General features: G+C 48.4%; 1 protein-coding gene across 4 annotated transcripts in view; it reads right to left on the bottom strand.

The window, feature by feature from the left end:
* DCAF8 (DDB1 and CUL4 associated factor 8) overlaps positions 1-21659 on the bottom strand; it is a 42372-nt gene extending 20713 nt beyond the window's left edge. The window contains exons 1-6 of one of the 4 annotated variants that reach the window (XM_059413524.1): positions 21362-21659; positions 20433-20505; positions 7501-7575; positions 4107-4777; positions 3036-3176; positions 1706-1800 (exon numbers count right to left, since the gene is read on the bottom strand). In XM_059413524.1, the coding sequence (XP_059269507.1) occupies positions 1706-1800; positions 3036-3176; positions 4107-4777; positions 7501-7549 (956 nt within the window). In that variant the 5' untranslated portion in view covers positions 7550-7575; positions 20433-20505; positions 21362-21659. The remainder of the gene's footprint in view (positions 1-1705; positions 1801-3035; positions 3177-4106; positions 4778-7500; positions 7576-20432; positions 20506-21361) is intronic. The other 3 variants (XM_059413525.1, XM_059413526.1, XM_059413527.1) reach the window with 3 other exon arrangements.
* Between the last annotated feature and the right edge of the window lie 526 nt (positions 21660-22185).

Raw genomic sequence — 22185 nt, 5'->3', positions numbered from 1 at the left:
CCTATATTCCCTCTTTAAATTTCTAGCCCACCCGTCAGTGCTTGCATCCGGAGCCACTGCTTCTGTCATTTCATTCCAAATTCAGTAATCTGCCCAAGTCATCTGTTTTGCCCACGACATGGTCTCCGACTTCTTGTGATCTAACAGTGGTTTTCCTATGAGCTGGCGCACAGGGTAAGCTCCCACTCTGTTTCACAACTCTCTATCAGAGCAGACCAAACAAACTTAGCCCATTGGTTGCATCTTTGAGCTTCCCCTCCCCTCTGGAACTAAAGAAAGAAAATAACAAGGGGCACCTGGTGGCTCAGTCAGTTAAAGTAGCTCCTTCTGCTCAGGTCAAGATCCCAGTATCCTGGGATCAAGCCACGTCGGGCTCCCTCTCTCTCTTATAAATAAAATCTTAAAAAATAAAGAAAAACAAAAGTCTAATAATAACCAACCGTGAGACTGTCTTTCCTAAATTAGCTTATCTTCTACTCGTATGTTTTGTAAATCATTAACATCCCTTAGTTAACACTGGAAATGACATACACGACTTGTTTTAAGTTTTAACACTAATGAGACCATAAATAATGTAGATAACTCATTAACAAGGTAGCAATTAAATAAACTGTTATAATAAACCACTGCTTTAACTACCATGGTTAAATAGACCTTCATGGTCGGATGTAGAAAGATCTCTAAAACATGTTTCCACATGAAGAAAGCAAACTGCAAGGGACTACGTGTGTGTATTTATACGTATGTACATTTAATCCCATTTACGAGGGAAACTGTATATATATATCTTAAGATACATAAAAGTATACAAACAGGATTGGAAAGGTATTCCAAAATTTTTCACAGTGGCCACCAATAGCCAGAAAAGTGGGGGCAGAGAGGTGTGCACGAGACAGCATTTACATTCTGTCAATATACTTTATTATTTGAATTTTTAAAGTAAGATAGATTTACTTATTATAAGAAGAATTAAAATTTTTACAACTAAACTAACTAGCAGCTATAATGTAATCAGTTCCAAATGTGGAGCCGGACACTACGCTGGGGCAGCAAGGACATTATCAAAAACACTCAAGGAGGTCACAGACGGAAATACTGATTGGTTATGCCCCAAGTTAAGGCTGGAGAAACGGCGGTCCAGAATGGTTAGCGGTGCCTGAGGGGCAATCTGACCCAGGTCTGTCCAGATCCAAGTAAGATGCTCTGTTCTTTACGGGACATCACACGGCTGAGGAGTGATGCGATTAACTAGGAGTCTCAAATTCATGTAAAAAGAAACTGTTATGACAGACTATTACAGGCACTAATATTTTCGCGCAAGACTTGTCCTTTGCTTACACGTTTCTATACATAATTGAACTGAAAACTCCATCAGACCGTATGGCTAAGCTGCTCTGCAGAGTAATGTGCTTCCTGTGGGCGAGTGGAGCGGAGCGGCGCCCAAGTGCATGGAGAGGAGATCGCCCTGTGATTACAGGCGGCACAGAAGACAGCCGAAGCTTGTTTTAGGAAAGAAGGTAGACCGAATAGCAGCAGACCAACCACAACAAAGAAGGGAAGCAGCGCTCAACCCTCAACCTGCTTCTCTGAACAGGCACGGAGGGACCCTTCGGATGGGCCAGACACATGGATATTACCTAGGACAGGTGGGGTATTTTCAAGGCCAAGAGATCCAGTTCTGTAAAAACATTACTGCTGTACTTACGAAGCTGGCCGGTCTTGTCTGAGGTCAATGGTGAAGACAACCGCATCTTCACCTGCAGAGAGGAACGTACAGGGAGAGTCCGGTTCCAGAGCCAACTACGGGACAAAAAGACAAAGATTTCTTTTTTCTTTTTTTTTTTTTAAAGGACTTTACTTATCTGACAGAGAGAGACACAGCGAGAGAGGGAACACCAGCAGGGGGAGTGGGAAGAGAGAGAAGCAGGCTTCCTGCCGAGCAGGGAGCCTGATGCAGGGCTCGATCCCAGGACCCTGCGATCATGACCTCGGATGACAGAGCCACCCAGGTGCCCTAAGACAAAGGTTTCTACAGATTAGAATTAGAAGCCACCTAGTTCATTCCTTTATCTTCAGGAAGGACTGCACTTTAAATGTCACAACAAGAGACATGTCTAGCTTTTTTGTTGTAAAACCCCAGGAAAGGAACTAATAAACCCATTCTCTCTTGTTCTATGTGTTCTATGTGTTACAGCTTATTTATTCCAAACAAGTCAAGAGGACAGGAGTTTTGCTATTTCAACTAAGTCCCCAAGGGATCCGAATAGAGATACACAGAAAAACATTAACCATTAAGGTTCATTCTCAAAGAAAATCAATTAAACTCTCAGGTGGGGGGTGAAATGGTGCGCAGGTTTAATTCCTTACACCTCAGTTATAAAAATTAGTTAACAGGTTGAAGGCAGGCTTAAGAATCAAAGAAACAGGTTAACTTCCATATTTTTCTGAGCCATTCGGCCTAGAAAAGGATATCCCACGTCCACCTACCTACTGCTCAGGGTTTGTGAGAGAGGGCCGCCGTCCTTCTACAGCATGACCGCTCTGAGACGAGCTCTCGGCTGCTCACTGGCTGCCCCACGACTGTCTGTTCTATATCCCAGTCCCAAACAGGGCGTCCATAAATAGTGCTGTCCCTGAGAGCCAAGAGAAGCTGGAGCTCTCGCACATGAGGGGCTGGCCACTAAGACCTTGGAGCTGTTAAAGTGTTCCAGATACAATCAAGGGATATTTAAGAGGTTTGGAAGACACAGGAGACCTCAAGGATTTCCAAACCAACCGCCGGTCAGCTTAGGGCTTAGTATCATCACCTGAACACTGTATGTGCAAGATCTAGAAAGCTTTCAAATACTTCACTTGCAAGAAATTAAGGGTGGCTGCTTTTCATCCTTTTTTAATCTACAAACTTTAGGACAAAAGAAGTGAGGCAGGTGACCACAACAGAGGAGACACAACAGGCAGAGATCTGGGAAGGCCCCGGCTGAGATCCTTGGTGGAGGAGCGAGACCACACACCCATGGGGACAAGAGCTTACTTACCTTGTGGGACGCTCCCTTGTGCTGGGCCACACGCTTGGTGTTCTTGCAACACTGCGTGGCAGACAACTCTGCTACCCGCACCTGCCCATCGCGGGCACACATGGCCAGGGTGGAATCACCGCTGTTGGGAAGGAACTTGGCCTGGGTATTAATGAAAAAAGAGACATACGAAAGAAACTGAGGAGGTGAATTTGAGAGGGGGAAACTGTAATAACAAACATAACCCATCCTTTTGGTTGCACCAGAGCTGGAAACTTAGCTCTCCTAGTCTTACACCGTGGGCTCAAGTCCAACTTCTTCCCAGAGTTAAAGAGGGAGGAAAACCTTCTGATGCAAGAGAGCATTTCACCAGACTCTGCAAGGCTGAACTGGTATAGGGTAAGTGCTCGGGTGAACTAGGACTACGCCTACTAGGGGAGAAACTTAAGAAAAGAAGAAGGAAAATCTATCTTGATTCAGAAAGCAAACAGAAATTTGCTACAAAGACAAAGGAAACCAGAGGAGATGCTGGGGAAGAGATCAAGCCGAGGAATCAGTGCTGGGACCAATATGATGGGTTGGGCTGCTGAGTAAACAGACACTGGTAACGCTAACAAATACTCGTCAAAGGTTCCAACCAACCCAACCAAAGGATTCCACTAACCCTATGCCTGGTTCCGAACTGCTTAACTTCCACTGCTGTATAAATGCCCTGGTCCTCTGTGTTATTAGTTCGACACTACAGACCAATAAACTAAAGCCGGAGATTAAAGAATTTGCCCATGATCACAAAGCTAATAAGGGGCCGGGCTAGGAACCAAACCCAGTCTAGGTCTAGAGCCTTCCCCCAGGGCACACTGAGTGCCTTGCTGAGAACCTCCAAGCACCCCACCGGTAATGGGCTTCTAACCCCCTCTGTGCTTAGGAAAAACAAAAGGCTGCCGTGGATCTCTGGACCCACGGGAGCCACGGCAGGACTAGTCCTGATGCCTCCTTCTACCGCAGCTCTCCGTCAGCTCCCTCAGCAGGCCTCTCAGGCTCGTCTAACTGCCGCCCGCCTTTCTCAACTGCTGTTCTGCCCCCATGCCTCACCTGGAAGACATTGCTCTTGTGGCCACTCTCAAAGTCCAGTACTGGCTGCCGCCGCACCCAGTCCCAAACCACCACCTTCAGGTCATCGCTGCCACTGGCCAGCCAGGTGCCGCGCTGGTTAAAGTGCAGGGTGTTGACACAGCCATTATGGCCCTCCAGCCCGTGCTGCAGGCGGAAACGCTGCACGAAGACTCTCGCCCCGCAAGCCTCATACACGAAGCGGGCGCTGGAGCCCAGCTCCCGCTCCCGCAGAGCAGGGAGGGCTTGCCAGCGAGGGCGTGGCAGGGCGGACGTCTCTGAAGACACCCAGTCCTCCAGGGCCCGCTCATCGTCTGACGAGTCCTGGTCACGGCTGGCCCGCTTCCGCTGGACCCGGCGCCTAGGATGCTCTTCCTCCTCCTCTTCTTCTTCCTCTTCTTCCTCTGATCGGTCATGGACCTGGTTTTCATCATTGATGGAGTAATGGCCAGTGTCCTCCATGCTGTCGGAGTCCTTGTCTTCACCCGAGCTCTCTGTATCTGTACCCCGACTTCCTGTGCTGGTGCGATTGGGGCCACCGTCATCCCCGGTCAGGCTCAAGCTCAGGTCCGAAGCCTCCACTTCAATGCCTGAGGATGTCTCCCGGCCCTCCTCAGCGCCAGACATCTCCTCCGGACTGCTAGACAAGCTTCCTGCAGGCCAGTGAGAAGAGGGGAGTGAGAGGGAAATAAGGAAATGGGGCCGTGATCAGAAGGATGTCCCGCCTCGGTCTAAAAACCATCACCCAAAGGTCCGGACACCAACTTCGATTAAAGTGTTTCTGTTCATATGCTTACCAAGACTACCTTCTGAGTAAAGGACAAGAAACTGAAAAGATTAAGACCGAAGCCACATGCAAATAAAGGTACTTCAACACCAAGTGGAGAATTCCAGGATGGCCCGAGAGTGATCGATTCTCTCTCTCTTGCAAAGCATGGACGGGCTGTGCCCAAGTACCAACCACCTTAAGCTCTGTCCTGCTCGAGGCACATCCACCGGTCACACCAAATAACTCAACCACATGTAAGAGAAAAGAACATCCATGCCCAGCAAGAAATGGTCCAGACATCTTCTCAGAGAAAAACAGAAAATAACAGATGAAAATCATTCTGACAATGGGTGGGAGCTGAACTATTTCCTACTTCAAGAAAGCACTGCTCCTCCCCTCCCCCCAAATCCTAATTCCTTCCCTTGAGGTCCTAAAATCCACTAACAACCAGAAGGAAGCAGAAGGGACAGTGGGACTATGATCGTTAGGATGGGTTTTGCTCACCTTTCACTAATAAACGTATTCTGACTTCCACTGACCTGACCATGTTAATGCTACTGCTAGTTACAGGAACTCTTTATTGAGGGAGAGCTTTATCAAGACGCACACACAAAACTGATGAAAAGCAGGGCCACGAGAGCAGTATCTGAGAAGGGAAGCTCACCACATCCAGGCTGGCCACGTTGGTGGTTCTCCAAGAACTAGGTCACTCTGGGCAATCTAAGCCCCCGCGATCAGACACCGCACTCGCCTACCTAGCAGCAGCCAAATCGCATTCCAGCGAGCGTCCCGCTCCGCGGTGTGCTGGAGACGTGACCACAGCCTCCGCACTGAAGCCAAGGTAGAAGGAAGGAAGGCAGGCAGGCGGCTGAGGACGTTAAACACTGTTCACGGCCTCCTTTCCTGATGATGACGAACTTGACCTCGCCAGAAGAGAAGGTTGTGAGGTACAGCAGAGCAGCTCCGTGCGATGCTGGTAGGAGCTACCCGACCCCACGAGGACACTGAAAGGATTCCAAGTAGCTCCTGACAGCTTAGTCACCCGGAGCAGAGCAAGAAGTTCCAAAGATCTCTGCAGCCATGGAAGCCCTGGACGTCAAACTCTCAGGCAAAACCCACCACGGAAAACAGACGAACAATACCAGCACGCTGGCTCAAACGGCGACAGAAGGTAGGGAGGCTTGTAAACAGCTCTTTTCAGAAAGCACCTCAAGTAAGATCCCAGCGTGAAAACTACGGGGGTAGGAGCGGGAAGAGAAAGGGGGAACGTGCAGCAATTCGCTCGCAGGAGCGACAGCTGCGGAGACAGGCGCGGCGCGCCGAGGAAGCCGGCAGCTGTGCTCTGTCGGGTACAGCCGGCCTTGAAGAGAGAAAGGGTAAAGTGCCACGCGCTTCGATTCTGGGGAGAAGGAAAACACAAACACCGAAACTCCTAGCATTTCTTGTTAAAATTATGATTAGCCAATCAAGAGCACTTGGGGGCTCCAGCATATTCACACAAAGGCCAGAGTACATCACGAGCTCAGCAAGGGGACCCTCACAGCCAATGACCAAGATCCAGAGGTCAGCAAGTTTCTTCTAGCGAGGGCCTTCACAGGCCACAGGGATCTCTGTCGCTAGTCCTCAGCTCCACTGTTCGAGCATGAAAGCGCCCGTCAGCACCACGTGAATGAGTGAGGCATGACTGCGTTCAACAAACCTGACAGAAGCAGGGGCAGGCCAGATCCGGTCCGAGGCCACAGTCTGCCAATCCCTGACCCAGCTGACGGTCAAATTCCAAATCAACAACATACCTCAAACCACGCTAGAACCCCGAGTCTCTCAACGAAGCCCAGTCAAAAATCTGGTTCACTTTTCTTAACAGAAGATGAACGAACAGCGGTGGTAAGAAGAGAACCCAGGGTCAATAAACAGCATGTTGACAAATCTCACTTTCCCTTACTCGACTTCACTGCTCTACCAATCTCATCAACCAGAACTGAGCCTATAATCCTGACCAACGTGCTCAAGAATGCCGGATGCTGTGCTGCCCAATTACATCTGAAGGGCATTTCTCCAGTTCAGAAGTAAGCTCAAGGCTGAAGCATTAATCGAATAACCCATTATTAAAATCTTGATATTCTACCTTCAAACAAGCCCCAGACCCAGTGAGTTCACACCTGGCCAGACCCTACAAAGAACAGAGGCCAGCCCTCACACCAGTCGGTTTAGGCTGGAACTTCATCTCTCGTCTGCTGTCTCCACCGAACTAGGACCTGCCGCAGAAAGAGACCCCTCGTCACAACTGGGGAACCTTACCCTCCCACAGCTCCCTTCTTTCCACCACTAACTGATCTTTTCCTCCTAGGTTTCATCCACTCTTACAACCTTTCAGAATTCCAAACTACCTGAACTCCTAATGGCATACCTCTATTACTGACCTTCTGGAAACAGTCAGAAGTTGAAGCAACAAAAGTCCCAGATAGTCCAGGGTGTCTCCTGTATAGTTTTCTATACACAGAACAACACAGGCAGGGTCCACGCTTAGGCAAGATTTCCTTCCCTCCACTAAAACCCCAGGTCTCCACTTTCTTCAGGGGAGGAGCAGAACCTCAGGTGGCCCCTTACCATTGGCTAAGTCTGTTTTGCCATCTGCGCTGCTCCCTTTGCTGGACATCTTGAATGATGTTTATAGTGGCCAGCCTGCATTTAGGAGAGGAAGAGAATGAAACAATTAGGAAATAACCTAGGAGAAAAGACAAAAGGGACAAGACATTTAGCCACGCACAGCCTTTGTCATTTTCATAAAAATGATTTTCTGAGGGGTGCCTGGCTAGCTCTGTCAGTGGAGCATGCAAGTCTTGGTCTCAGGGTTGTTAAGTTCAAGCTCCACACTGGGTGTAGAGACTCCTTTAAAAAAAGGGGGAAAGACAGCTTTGACTGTGTGTTCAACAGGGCTCGTCAGCTGCTGAAAATCATAGCAGGTCCTCCTCCCCCACGTCTCAATTCCATACAGAGACATCTTTGGGAGGTCATCTCTTTACCTGGGTAGCTGGCAGGGATTTCTGAGATGGGAAAGAAGGAACTGAGCTCAAACCTGCACCAGCAGGCATATAACCGGCGACAGGTACTACACGCACAGAGGCCTAACACAAAGAGCTAGCTTCAGCCTTGTCCTCCAGGCAAGAATCTTCTGTTGTAAATTTAATCATAGGCATCACCCATAAATTCTGTGAAAGACATGCCTTTGTTACATGAAGAGGTGGGCCAGACTCCAAATACCACCTTACACACGAATCAAGAGACAGGAAAGACCAAGCTATAGGGGTGAGTGTTCGGGCTCTGTGTTCACTCAGATGCCAGGCTCTGATCTTACAGGCAGACACTAAGGATTGTTAAGAGGCAGAGCCAAATTAGAATTCAGGAGCACCCTTCCCCAAGAAAGAACCTAAAAGGTTTCTTTTTTCCTCTTACAACTAAGCCACCAAGTCCACAGCTAGGGAAGGAAAGGGCCACATTTCCATGAAACCATCTCAACCCATCTCAAAAGTGGCAAACGCTATTTCATCTAATTCCGCCAGCTCTCACCAGACCTGTTTGGCGAAGCCCTGTCTGTGAATTGGGGTACCTAGCCTTTTCCCTTTCATCCCACTGTAACACATTATTTTTACAGGGCCTCACTCCCACCTCGAGCAAATTCCAAAGAGCAAAGAATAATATTATTCAGACCAGAATTTTGTTAAGCCCTTTCAGTGCCTGGACAAAAGGCACTGGTCAAAGACAAAGTATGATTATGACTCCGGTCCTCGTACCCAGGCACACGGGCTTCTAATCTTTCAACAGCCCTTTCATTCCCACAACAATTATCCCAGAAGCAGCCCCATCCCTATCCTGACCCCCTACTCTCCTCTACAGAAATCCAAGTTGCTTCAAAAAGTGTCCCCTGCCAAGAGACAGCTGCCCAGAGCTTGCTCTGCAGGCCAGCACGGGGGAGTAGAAGCAACGCACGGGTAGGACGGAGGCCGAGTCTGAGGCAGGCCCTGGAAGGGTGCTGGGAGACGACGCCAACAAAGCACAGATTTGTGAAGCCACCGCGAAAACACCAGCGGCGAGCGGTTTGCAGAGCAGGCTGTTTTCGTCCTCCTACTGCAAGGAGGTATTTCTGCACAGCATTCTTCACACAGCACTGGCTTTTTCCTGTTGGGAGTCCCTGTTTACATTCTCCAGCATCTCGGCAATAGCTTCTTCCCCACCTAGGGTTTAAGTTAATTATGCTGCAAAAGTCTCCCAACTTGGGGAAAACAAGTGTGCTACTTTGTTACGATTAAACACTCAGGTCATAAGCACAGGATGCCTTCTGGTCAGCGGAGAAGAGCTCTGATGTCTTCTCACCTCTCAACCGCGCCATACTGTCCACCAGCATGACCACCTTCCAAAGAAGAAAGTGGCTCCAGAGACCCTGGCTCAAAACTGAACGGCACCGGTTCCTGCAGGGGCCCAGCCGGCCCGAGCCACAGATCCGTAAGGCGCTGGAGAACGCATCTGCTCTCGTAGCCCCCACGACCAGGAGCAGCCAGGGCTCCTCGCCCTGAGAGGCAGCAAGAGCGGAGCCATACGGTTCCACTCACACTCAGGGGCTGCAGAGCTGTCTTTTGGGGAAAATGGTTTAAGGTTCTTACAAAAAGAGATCTTCTCTTTGGGAAGAAGTTGACAAAATGTACCACAAATTCAGAAACAGGGACAACCCGGCGCGTGCCGACGCCAACTCTGTTTAATCCCTGAGCTGGCAGGCGGACAGCTTCTAAAGGTCACATTTTAGGGGCCACAGAGTTTAGCAAAACTAGTTCTAGACCGAAAACTAGTCCCGGGTTGTAGTATCAGTGAAGCCTTTCTGACCACCGGTGAGCTACTTATCCTTCTCCAGATTCATTTTCTCTTTCTGTACACTAGTACACTAGCTTCAGCAACCGCAGAGACGGCGCACCGGAGCAGAATTCCAGTTTAACAGGCCCGCAGCAGGATGCGCCAGCAGTGCTCCCAACGCTGCGCGCAAACCCCGATCAGCAGCAAGTTCTACCACGAGCCCCCAGCATGGGTGCATGTGCGTCACACATCTAATCAAGTGACATCGAACGCGAGCTTAATTTTTCTAGGGAAAAAAAAAAAACAAGTTCCGACATTCTTTTTCTATGTATCACCATGTCACCTTCAATGCTCCTTGGGGTACACACCTTCCCCTTTGGAGGACCACTCTTTGAAAAAGTCAAGAAATGATGACAATAAAATACAATCACTTTGGAAATTATCTGTTATTCTTATCCTTTACATTTCTATCAGAATAAAGAAATTTAAAACCGTCTCAACTCTGGGGCAGGAATTAAAGCACCCAAATTAAGAGCCAAGATGCCTTGACTCTTATAGATGCCCCTCTAGAATCTCCTTCAGCACCAAAGAATTAATCTTATTTAAGAATCAGAAGTTGGGGCGCCTGGGTGGCTCAGTGGGTTAAAGCCTCTGCCTTTAGCTCAGGTCATGATCCCAGGGTCCTGGAATCAAGCCCCGCATCGGGCTCTCTGCTCAGCAGGGAACCTGCTTCCCTTCCTCTCTCTCTGCCTGCCTCTCTGCCTACTTGTGATCTCTGTCAAAGAAATAAATAAAATCTTAAAAAAGAATCAGAAGTTAAGGGGCGCCTGGGTGGCTCAGTGGGGTAAGCCTCTGCCATTGGCTCACGTTCATGATCCCAGGGTCCTGGGATAGAGCCCGGGCATCCGGGCTCTCTGCTCAGCAGGGAGCCTGCTCTCCCACCCTCACCCCCACCTGCCTCTCTGCCTACTTGTGATCTCTGTCTGACAAATAAATAAATAAATAAATCTTGGGGGGGAAAAAGAAAAGAATCAGAAGTTAGGGACTAAACTTGATCCAAACATAAATTGCCTTCTTCATGCACTACATTCCCAACAAATCCACTGCTTTTACCTTGATGAACTGTCATGTAAAATCCAGTCCAGAGCAAACCAATCTCAGCCTGGAAGAGCTGAGGAGCTCACTGTCCCAGGTAGCTGGGGGAGTTTAATTAGATTAGCTCTACTGCCTACACTCTAAAAATAACCCTAACCTCTGCCAAACTGAAGGTTAAAGAGTAAACTATTGGGGGATGGGGAAAAAAATATCCAGGTGTCATTTTAATTTCTACCCAAGAAATTCCAATGACCTAGATATCTCTTGCGTTAATAAAAAGGCTTTAAATTTTTAACCAAATATATGACAAATTATTAACTAAAAACCAAGCAAAGGGACAGTTAATACAGTGTATAAAAGTACTTTGTGGAAGAGGTACCAAACATCTCTTGTTTAAAACCACTGGGGGGGTTTTCTTTTCTCAATATTGAGGAAAGATTTGTTTAATAGACCACATATACCAGAACAACAGGATATCCAAATGCAAAAAAGAAAAAGGAAAAAAAGGCAAGAAAAAACCCACAAAAACACCTTTCCTCCTAAGTTGTACAATATACAAAAACTAACTCAAAATGGATCATAGACCTAAACGTAAAAGCTCAAACAATAGGGATGCCTGGGTGGCTCAGTGGGTTAAAGCTTCTGCCTTCAGCTCAGGTCATGATCCCAAGGTCCTGGGATTGAGCCCCACATCGGGCTCTCTGCTCAGCAGGGAGCTGCTTCCCCTTCTCTCTCTGTCTCTGCCTGCCTCTCTGCCTACTTATGATCTCTGTCAAATAATAAATAAAATCTTTAAAAAATAAAAAAGTAAAAAATTTTTAAAAAGCCCAAACAATACAACTTCCAGAAGAAAACAAAGAAGATAATGCTTGTGACACAGGTTAGGCAAATATTTAAGAGAATGACTCAAAACAAAACAAGCCCCCCACAAGCTGTGAAAGAAAAAATTAAACTGGACTTACCAAATTAAAAATTTACTCTTCAAGAGACACTACTAAGAAAATGAAAAAACAAGCCAAGAACTGGAAGAAAATATCTGCAAAAAAGATGGTTTCCTAGAGGGCAGCAGCCAAAATCTACTTCTCACAGCTGAATAACAGTCACCTGAGAAGATGCTTGACATCCCTCAGCCATGAGGGAACTACAAACTAAAGCTACAATAAGTCTCTATACGCCTATAAGAATGGCTAAAATTTATTAAAATAATAATAACGAAAGCTTCCTTTATCAAGTGCTAACAAGGAAGGGAGCAACTCCAGTCCCACACGCTGCTGGCAAAAATGCAAATGGCAGTCACTTTGGAAAACAGTTCGGAAGTTTTTTACACAAACTTACCATACAACCCAGGAATCCCACTCAGGTACGTACTCAAAAAAAAAATAAAAAAAGTTCACCCAGAAACCTACAGGTGAGTGTTTTCTTTAGTGGCTTTATTTAAGTTCACCAAAAACCAGGAACTATCAAATATTCTCCAACCATGTCATAGATAATACGTAAGTTGTGATCCATCTACTGAGCGACAAGAAGGAATGACTTAGTGAAACACAGGAATGCAGATGGGTGGCAGGTATGTCGCACTATGTCAAAGAAGCAAGACCCCAACAGCTCTGTGGTAGGATTCTATTCTCGGGACATGCTAAACAAAATAAACGATACGGACAAACAGAAGAGCGGTTGCCGGGGGTGGGGGAAGAGCACGGACCGAGAACAGGCATGAGGAAACCTCTGGAAGGGATGGAACTGTTCTATGCCTCCACCTTGGTGCTGTCATGTGACTGTGTGTGTGTCAGAATCTACAGAATGAGTCACTGAAAAAAGGTGTAAATTTTACATGTATGTAAGTGATACCTCAAAAACCGTGGCCAATAAAAAGGGAATAAGAAAAGGGATGTGGGAGGAAGAAGTCAGGCCAAGTGTTAATGATGGACAAAGCCCAACAATTAAAATTGAAAATACTAAATTCTCAGGGTCGGGGCACCTGGGTGGCTCAGTTGGTTAAGCATCCGACTTCGGATCTCCACCCAGGTCTTGATCTCAGGGTCACAAGTTCGAGCCCTGTGCTGGGCTCCATGCTAGGTATGGAGCCTGCTTTTACAAAATAATAATAATTAGAATAAAATTAAAAATACTAAATTCTTAACGCTGGGACTACTAACAGACACTGGCTAAAGTGCTCAACATGACACAGTAACTGAGAGCAAGATACCAGTTCTTGTTCGAAAAAGAAAGTATGGGAGGAGTTTGGCTGCAACAGAAGCCACCTGTGATTTCCCAGCAACACCATGACAGGCAAGATGAATCCTAAACTTATAAAAAGACTCCAACCCCTCTGTCTTGGTGACAACTAAAAGTACTGAGAGCCTGAAGGAGTTTAAAATAGTTCTGTGGTTGTACTGTCAATTTGTATACTTGATGCTTTTTAAAATTTCTCTCAAATTAAATTTCATTTTCATTCCTTTGGAGTCTAGAAAAAGAAGTGTGATAATTCTTCCTCACCTCAGGCCCAATGGGAGCATCAACAACTACAGACATCACCATCCCTGATCCCTTTGACTAAGACCCGGGCTCAGCCGGCCCCGCAGTCCCCATGCCTTACATAAGCCCAGCAGTCTGTTCTGGCATGCCTCCCTCTGCAACTGAAGCACCAAGCTCTCCTACATCAACACCCATATTTAAAGTAGACAAAGTTTTAGAATCGCCTCTGAAACTGACAAATGGTGGTAGAAAATACTTCAGTTATGAGCAGAACAGACATCTGAGAGTCACAGTGTTTAGCTCCTCTTGGGAGGACAGGCGTCCCAACACGCCCATAACAGGACAGCTGTTCAGGGCCCCATCTCCATCTCCAGGACAAATCTGCCTTTCTGCCCTGGGCTTTGTGTCCATCTGGAATCGACCAGACCTTCCCCCTCTCTCTCTGCCTGCCTCTCTGCCTGCTTGTGATCTCTCTCTCTGTCAAATAAATAAATCAAATCCTAAAAAAAAAAAAACAGAACTGGAATCGACCAGACCTAATTTCCCTATCCCCAATTGTGGTTTTCAAGCTGAAATGGCTCATTTAAAATTCATTCTCCTCACCTTATTTCTCTACTTCACAATAAACACTTCCTCAGCCAACTTCCGACTCCCAGCGATGCTCCAGCAGTGCAGTGTTTATTAATCAGAGAGCCCCGGGCACTGAAATTCAAAGGATAACCCCGAGGAAACTGAACTTCAGGCGACATACAGCATGCTTCAGGGGGACAGGCCTGTAGTGCGGGGCCACTCCTCTGAGGCACTAAGAAGAGGTAAGTATACAACGGTCTCCTCCGGCACGCTGGGCAGAGGAGCGGAAAGAAACTGTAAGTGTTTCTGGATCAGGAAAATTCAGCCCTCTCCGTGCTGTGCGGAAGATCTGACAGCACAGGGCCCCCAACTGCCCGCACGCCTGCCGCCTTTGCGTACACACATCCTAGGCCTCTGACACCACCCAGTGGCCCAACGACGCACGGGCAGGCTAGTCAGGCAACAGCCTACAAGGCACCACAGGAGCTACAAACCCAGTCCAGGCAGTCCGAATCCCTTCTGCAGCCACTCATCAGTCGGAAAAATGAGTAGACAGTGAGGACACGAGGGATGCCAGCATCAGTATCATCAAAAAAAAAAAAAAAAAAAAAAAAAAGAAAGAAAGAAAAGAAAAGATAAACTCGGCTTTGAAGGGAAGACGGGATTTCAGGGGGTGAAGCAGAGAAGGACCAGGACAAGGATGAGGAGATACATGCAAGATGAAAAACCTGGTATGGCCCCGTCCGTCTGGGCCAGGGGGTGGGGCGCAGCTCATCAATTGAGAAGTTGTGTGGAGGGGTGCGGGGGGGGAGGGTGCCAGGAAAATTATTTTGTCAAGATTAGCAAGATGGGACTGAAACGGACAGAAAAGGAAGGAGAAACAAGTTTAAAAGCGTCCACAGCTGTTGAGGTAAAAAGCACGGAGCGCCTGTCTGGGGCTGCCGGCAAAGGCAAGGAGAAGGGAAGCGATGTGAGCGGGCCGTGCCGAGGCAGAGCAGGCCGTAGTTACGAGGCCCCCAAGATCAAAAGGGCAAGTCGGAGTCTGGGTGCCCAGGGAGAATCAACATCATAAATGAGAAGCTGGCATGTATGGGAGACGAGATGAATTTGATTTTGACTATGTTTAAAATCCAAGTTGACATGTCAGGAAGGTACTGGAAAACAGAAGTCGGTCTGGAATTTAAGAAATCAGGGTCAGAGATACATACTCGGGAATTACTGTACAGAGAAGCTTCGAAATCAACCACCATGTAAGTCATACCTCACTAAAAAAAACAACAACAACAAAAAGTTAAGTACCCAAGAAAGGTGAGACAGTCCAAGGAAAGAACCTTCGGGAACACCTACCCTTGGGAAAAGAAGTAAGAGGGAGACTGCAAAATGCACAGGAGAGCAGAAGGAATAATGAATGTCAAACATCTTGGAGGTCAAGAGACAGGAAGGTTTCAAGAAGGTGGAGACCAGGGGCGCCTGGGTGGCTCAGTGGTTAAGCCTCTGCCTTCAGCTCAGGTCATGATCTCAGGGTCCTGGGATCGAGCCCCGCACTGTGCTCTCTGCTCGGCAGGGAGCCTGCTTCCTCCTCTCTCTCTCTGCCTGTCTCTCTGCCTATCTGTGATCTCTGCCTGTCAAATAAATAAATCAAGTTTTTTAAGAAAAAAGAAGGTGAGGACCATCCACACTGCAAATGCTTCAGAGAAGTACAGGAAGAGGCAGACCGAGGAAAGGCTCTGAGAATCAGAACAGTGTTCTGTGGAGACACCTTCAGACTGAAGGCAAAATGCCATTTTCTCCCTCTTCAAGGATCAAAAAAGGCTTCAGCTATCTCCTTCAGTGTAGTTACGTCCATTAAAGTTATTGCCTCAAAAATCTCAATAGCCTACCAGTTAATCATAACCTGAGAGCCGTGTTTAAACAATTCAGAAATGTTATTTATACACTTCACATATGTTTTATAAGAAATACCAAATTCTTCTTTACAGCTCATTTGTTTCACTGGTTGGCATGGAAAAGTCCAGGTTTCTAAAGGCAGCACGAGGTATAATAAAAAAAGGACTTTCGGCGTCGGTCAGAGCGGAGTTTGAGTTCTGATTCTACCACTTGGGTCTGTTTCTCTTTCTATAAAGTGGGACAATACCATTACTCTGCAGGAGCTGGTTTCGAAAATTAGAGACATTTTTGCAAAGAGCCTGTCTGTACAGGGCAGGGATGCGCATTATTTTTCCAGCTTCTCATTTTTGCAGACCGCACTTCCTAGAGAAGCCGGGGTTTCACCACTCAGGAACGACAGACACTGCGCATCACGGAGGACACGGTCCCAAGTCTATAAAAGCTGCTTCCCCGCTCACTGGCCTTTTAAAGAACCAGGGAGCTCTGTCAGTATCCCTGGCGCACACTCACGCTCTATGAACTGCGGTAAACCAACATACCCAGGTGCCCAAAACACAACCCTCGCACTCTTTAGTTCTCCTCCCTCCTGAGGGTCCCTGGATAGCCAAGATGAGAAGTTCAAAGAGATCCTCACCGATGAAGAAAAGAAGGAATTCCTGCATCGACTATACGATGAACAAGGAACTCCCTTCGGCCCTTCCCTCCCTGCTGGTAAGACCAAATGCCCTGCGTTTACAGTTCACGGGCTCTGACTCTAATAACGGTGTTTCTGAGTACGTCAGGAGAGCACGCCAGCTCTTAAGTCCCGCCGCAGCAATACAGCTAAGGAATTTTTTCTGTCCGTACTGAAGCCCATTTACCTCAATTTAAATGATTCTAAGGAAAAGTCATTTCTAAGGAAACTCCATTGTGTTCCCACAATTTCCAGATTTACCTTCACGTCAGAATCCACCGCCACTACCAGCTTTTACCACTCCCATTTCGGAGTGCTCTTTAGTCACTGGAAAGGACTCGCAACAGGACGCTCCAAAGACACAAGGGACAATGACACAGTACGAACAGGAAGGCTAACGACATGCACAAGTGCTCTCCCACCTGCACCAGGTGAGAGCAGAGTCTAACGTGGGGCCCTCAGTAAGCTAAAACGGGTCTGGTAATGGGGCAAGGCTTACAGTACGCCAGAGGAACGCAGGCTCTTGGCTACCCCCACACAGATCTCCAGATGGCTAAGACAAACCAAGAGCGACAGGACGACACGGGAGGCAAGCACGGATGCTTCGCGTTAGGACTTTGCGAGACCTCCTCAAACAGTACCATCGGAGGATGAGAGCACACACCGAGGCTCTCAGGGGCAACACCAAAGACGTCTGCAGCAACCCAACCCGTCAGACACACTACCTTTTGGTAATAAGATGCCATCTTTGCCATAGCAATCACCCCCCCACCCAACCTGCAAACTCAGAGCAGGCTCAGTCCAGTAATTTATCTTTAGTGTACACGTTCCGGAGGTCAAGGCAAGCACTAGAGAAAGTGGGCTCTGGCCCAGAAACTAAGTCCTATGGAGACAGAGATAAAAGCCTGCAGTAGAGGAGTGTGACCGATTCGCAAAATTCATTACACACTAACTTTCAAAGACCTTTCAAGGACTTCCATCTCCAAGAGAATAACTAAATCAAGTAAACAAGAATTTCTGACCAAGCTTAATGGTGACAAAGTTTCTCTATTATATTCACAACATTAAGATGAAAAGTTTTCCTATTACTGCAGAGCTAAGCTAAAATCACTGGCGTCTGGCTCTGACATTTACACACGTCACCACCTCCACGTCTGTTGCCGATTCAATTCTTTCAGCTAGTTCCCTGGGTTCCAGATTGGGTGACAGTAAGTAGATTACCTTGGCTTACTGATCATTTGTTTTTAAAGAAGAAAAAGCTAATTCAATCTTAAAAACTAACTTAAACACCAATGTTATGCAAAAAAAAGCTATTTGGATAACTCTGTTTTTTATACTCTGGACCATTCCTAAACAGGTTTAGAATAACTTTCCTATGGTAGAAACAATCCAGAAACAAATCTGTCTCCTGAAAACAAAGTTTCATTGTCACCCCATGCTTTTAAAAGCCTGTAAATTCACCTGCTAGAACACAGGACCCAGAGTGTGAAAGTCTGAAGGTCTCAGTTAGCCACAATAGGGCGCACGTCTGCAGAACGTCTTCTCCTAGAGTCCCTTTGCTCTTGAAATGTCAGTATTGTTTTAAACTGGCAACAAAAACGCTGCTTGCTTTTGGCTCTCTCTGAAGACAAGCTTCCGTCTTAGGTTGATTCTAGGCAACATTAAGGATCACAGCCCTGGTACTGATTCCTATGCTTTCCACAGACCGCTGTACAAAATGCCCTATCAGGTTGGTGGCTGGAATTAAGGTCACAAGCAAACTGGCCTCCCACTTCAGCCATACTAGGAAATACTTCCTAATAAGATGTGACAATTCTTATGCAACGCTCTGAAATATAAAGCATCTTCAGAAAGGTAACAAGGTAACAATTTTACAACTGTGGCCGGAGACTAAGAATACTGGTTCACTGTATACAAAGATGTCACCTGGACTTCAGAATCGGAAACCCCTGGGGGAGGAAGGATTCTTACCCAGCACACAGAGAAGAGCAAAGCTACGCCTCTTTCAACGTATGTCCCTTTCACCTCCCAACCCTACCCCCCAACACAGATCTCCAGATCTCATAAAAACACAAATAATAAAAATGCAGTCTCGGCCCACCTCAAAACCCTCCATCCAAAAGTCTACTTTTCAACAGGGAGAGCTCAGACCCTGGATGGTGGTAATGAAAGCTGATCAACTCTAATTTGATCACTGGCCTGAATGAATACAGTTGATTTCACTGCAGTATTATCAACACTTTTAATTTCCATCCGCCCAAAAAGATGTAGAACAAAAGCCAACACGAGGTTAAAAAGCTGCATCTTTGCCATCACACTGTTAAGATGGTCCAGCTGCAGAGATCAAATCAAATGCTCTGCAGTCCCTGCTGCCTAGCCCAGACTCACTTCCAAGAACAAGGAGACCGTCTCGTGGTCTAGTCCTCTGATAATCTATTGATGAAGATCACTGCAGAGCCCGATAGCTCAGAAAAAATGTATTCTCTTCAAGGCAAAAAGGAAAAAGCATAACGGGGAGCCTGAGCAGAGGTGAAAAACACCACCTAAACAGCAAGGGGAGGGATTACAATCCTTGTGTCAACACTGATCACGTGTGCTAACAGAGACCAGGAGGAAGGAAGCAACGAACTAAGGAAGAGACTGATGTTTCATCTAAGAATGCACTGAGAGATACACACAGACGGACGTGTAGTATTTCCGCTGTCCTCTGACCTCGAACCCCCACCACACAGATCTCAATCGTGTTCAGATAACTGTAGGTGCGTACCCACAAAGCATGTATCCACGCTGACCAATTAAAAATGATTTTTAAAAAAAGGGGGGGGAACATGTTCGAAAGCAGAATGCAAAGAAGCATCGACTAATGCATACCTTACTCAAACCCAAAGCCCCAGCAATGATGTGTAAAGAAAACCTTTTTTTTTTAAGTGTCCATCCTATGTTAGGCATCGAACGGCTTAACACAGGTTCCCTCATACAATACTAACAATGACCCCAGGAGGTAAGTGGTATTATCCCACTTTGAGAGATGTGGAAATTAAGAGTCCAAGTTTAAGTAGCTTGCCCAAGGTCTCAGGGCCAATAAATCTTAGTATTTAAACTCGGGTCTGTCCAGCTCTCAAAGCTGAATTATCTTTTTACACCTTACTGATACACATACAGGCCACCAATAATAATCTTGTTCCAGTTCATTCTCTAACGAGCACACCATGAGAAACAAAACTTCCCAGTGTCACGCTCAGCCTTTACTGACTACCTGGCATAAAGGTATTAGCAATCACCCAGGCCTACCTTCTAGAGCCACTCAGCTCTTCTGTCACAGCCCATGGACGTCAACCACAGCACTAGTCTCTGCTACCAGAAACCTGAGAGTCCTACAAAAATTACATTCACAAGCAAGTTCGGACTCCCTCTTGGACCCTGGCCCATGCTGCTAAATGCACAGGATGACTGCCCCGCTCACCAAAAACTCTTCAGACCAAGTATAAAAGAACAGCCGAATTTTTTTAACCCCCAATTGACTACTATGTCCTGAAAAGTTGGAATTCGGAGGTGGACTGAACTCAGACACCGACTGACGGCGCCGGCACTGCCCAGCCTCACAAGCAGCTGGATTCACCCCTACACAGACACAACAGTCCAAAACCCCGAGAAGGGAAGAGACTGGATCTGGCAAGAGGCCAGCACTCGGGCAAGCGAATTCCCAGCTTTTAACAGTGTAAGAATCACGACCCACCAGGGGGAGAAACACGGACTTGCAGGCTTCACTGGGGTGATTTGACGATACCCAGCAACAGTTTAGGACAGAACGTCAAGATGCCCCCAGCCAGTAAAACTTGTCAGAGTAACTTAACCGGAGCCGGAACGCAGCCAACAGCAATACCCCAACTCTGGGATACTGTGGCAGGAATTTTAAGATCTCAGTGGTCAGCACTTGAGCATCAGGGTAGGGTCTGTCTTGGGTCCAGGAATTCGAATGCCTTCAACTCCTACTCACCTTTCCTTCTTTATCACTGAAGTAGGGCCAGGCTGTGCTCCTGAGAAAACAGGTCTGTTGATTCACTGAAGGGCTGAGAAAAGTTAAAGTTTAAATGGCAAAGGTATCTCTACCAAACATCACAATAAAACGATTTAGGAATACATTTCAGAGTCTCTGTAGACCTCCTCGGAACGCTTTAACACCAGAGCAGCTCAAGCTACCCCACAAATCACCCACCCAGTTAACAGGAATAAAATGAACCAGGGAAGTCCTCTCCCGGCTCCACCTAAACAAGCCACCTAAGAGGAAAACCTGAATCCTTCCCACGCTAGCCCACAAGCAAACCTCTGAGAGCAGGGGGAAATCCCGGGGAGAACGCGATAGCGCTAGTGCCGGTTTGTTTACAGGACTCCGGCAACAATCCTAGGAGTCAGAAATTCAAGCCACCAGATGCCTTCCAACTAACAGGGAGCAAATGGTACGGTTCTGCGGCGCCCTGGAAGGTCTGGGGGTGAGGGGAAGCAGGCTGCGAGAACTGTCTCACAAAGGGGACAAGAGCGGACGGCGACAACTGACTTGGACCTCGGCCTTCCGTACAAGGTGCTGGGCCCGAGAACTCGCGGTGGGGGAGGGGGCACGCTGCGCGGTGGCCCCGAGGTGACGGGGAGACGCAGGGCGACCGCTTCCCCCGGTCTAAGGGGTAAAAACGCGCACTCGCACGGGTCACCCCAGGAGCAAGACGTCCCTGAGGGCTGCGGGGCAGGCTTTTGGGGGCAAGCCCAGGGCTGACCCGAGGCAAGGGCAGCCAGTCCTCCCGGCGGAGACTCGGGTCAGGGCCAAGAACAGACCTGAGCCCCGGGAGCTCGGGAAAGGAATCCAACCTATCCTGACGGGGAGCGGGCCGGGGGCGAGGGGGTCAGGAGGCCAAGCCGGAACGAGACACGGACCGGATAGGTCAAGGGGGGGGGGTGTCCGGCTGGGGCAGTTACAAGCACGGGAGCCGGCGAGGCTCAGCAGCCCGCTTCCCGCCTTGGGTCATCCTTCTGCCAGCGGCTGCTCCGACTGTTCCAGGCCCAGCCGCCCCGTCCACTGCCGCCACCAACGCCGCCGCCATCTTACACTGGCCAGCGGCCGCCACCACCGCCGCCTCCGCTCTCGGCGCCTGCGCCTGCGCCGCCACGCTTTCCGGCCCCGTTTGCGACGAGGTGCTGGAGGAGACTGAGGGAAGAGTGGTCGCGCGAGCTCTCGGCTCCCAACCCTCCCCGGAGGACGCCGAAGGGGCGGGGCTTAGGACCAACGGAAAAACAGGGCGAGGGGCGCGTGCGCAGTCCCGGGAGACGGAGTTGCTCTGGCGGCGGGTTCCGGCGGCGCCGCTTGCCTGGCGCGGGCAAAGCGGACGCGAGCTGGGGGCCGCCCCGCGTTGCGGCGGTGCGGTGGGAATAAACTCCGTGTCAGGCGGGCTGGCGGGCGACCTCCTGGGCGGCCTCCATTTTGCCCTGCTTCTCGATACTGGGAACGGGCGGTTGTGGCTGGGTTTCCTCCGCGAGCCCCGTTGCCTCTGAGGACCTTGTTTCGCAGCGGCCTCTGCACCCTCGAGCCCCGTTGCCCCCGAGACCTTCCATCCCCGCCTTTCCAGATTCAGAGACGGGCTTGGGAAGCTCAGGTGCCGCGGAGCTCTTGCACAGGCTGCTTGCCGGGGCGGGTGCTGGGCGGTGGGTTCCCCGGCGTGGCCCTGTGCCGTGCGCTCTGCTCGGTTCGGACGCCCGAAGGG

Source organism: Mustela nigripes, chromosome 10 (genome assembly GCF_022355385.1).
Source record: "Mustela nigripes isolate SB6536 chromosome 10, MUSNIG.SB6536, whole genome shotgun sequence".
Classification (NCBI taxonomy): domain Eukaryota; kingdom Metazoa; phylum Chordata; class Mammalia; order Carnivora; family Mustelidae; genus Mustela; species Mustela nigripes.
The sequence above is the reverse complement of the archived record's forward strand: the minus strand, read 5'-3'. Positions and strand labels throughout refer to the sequence as shown.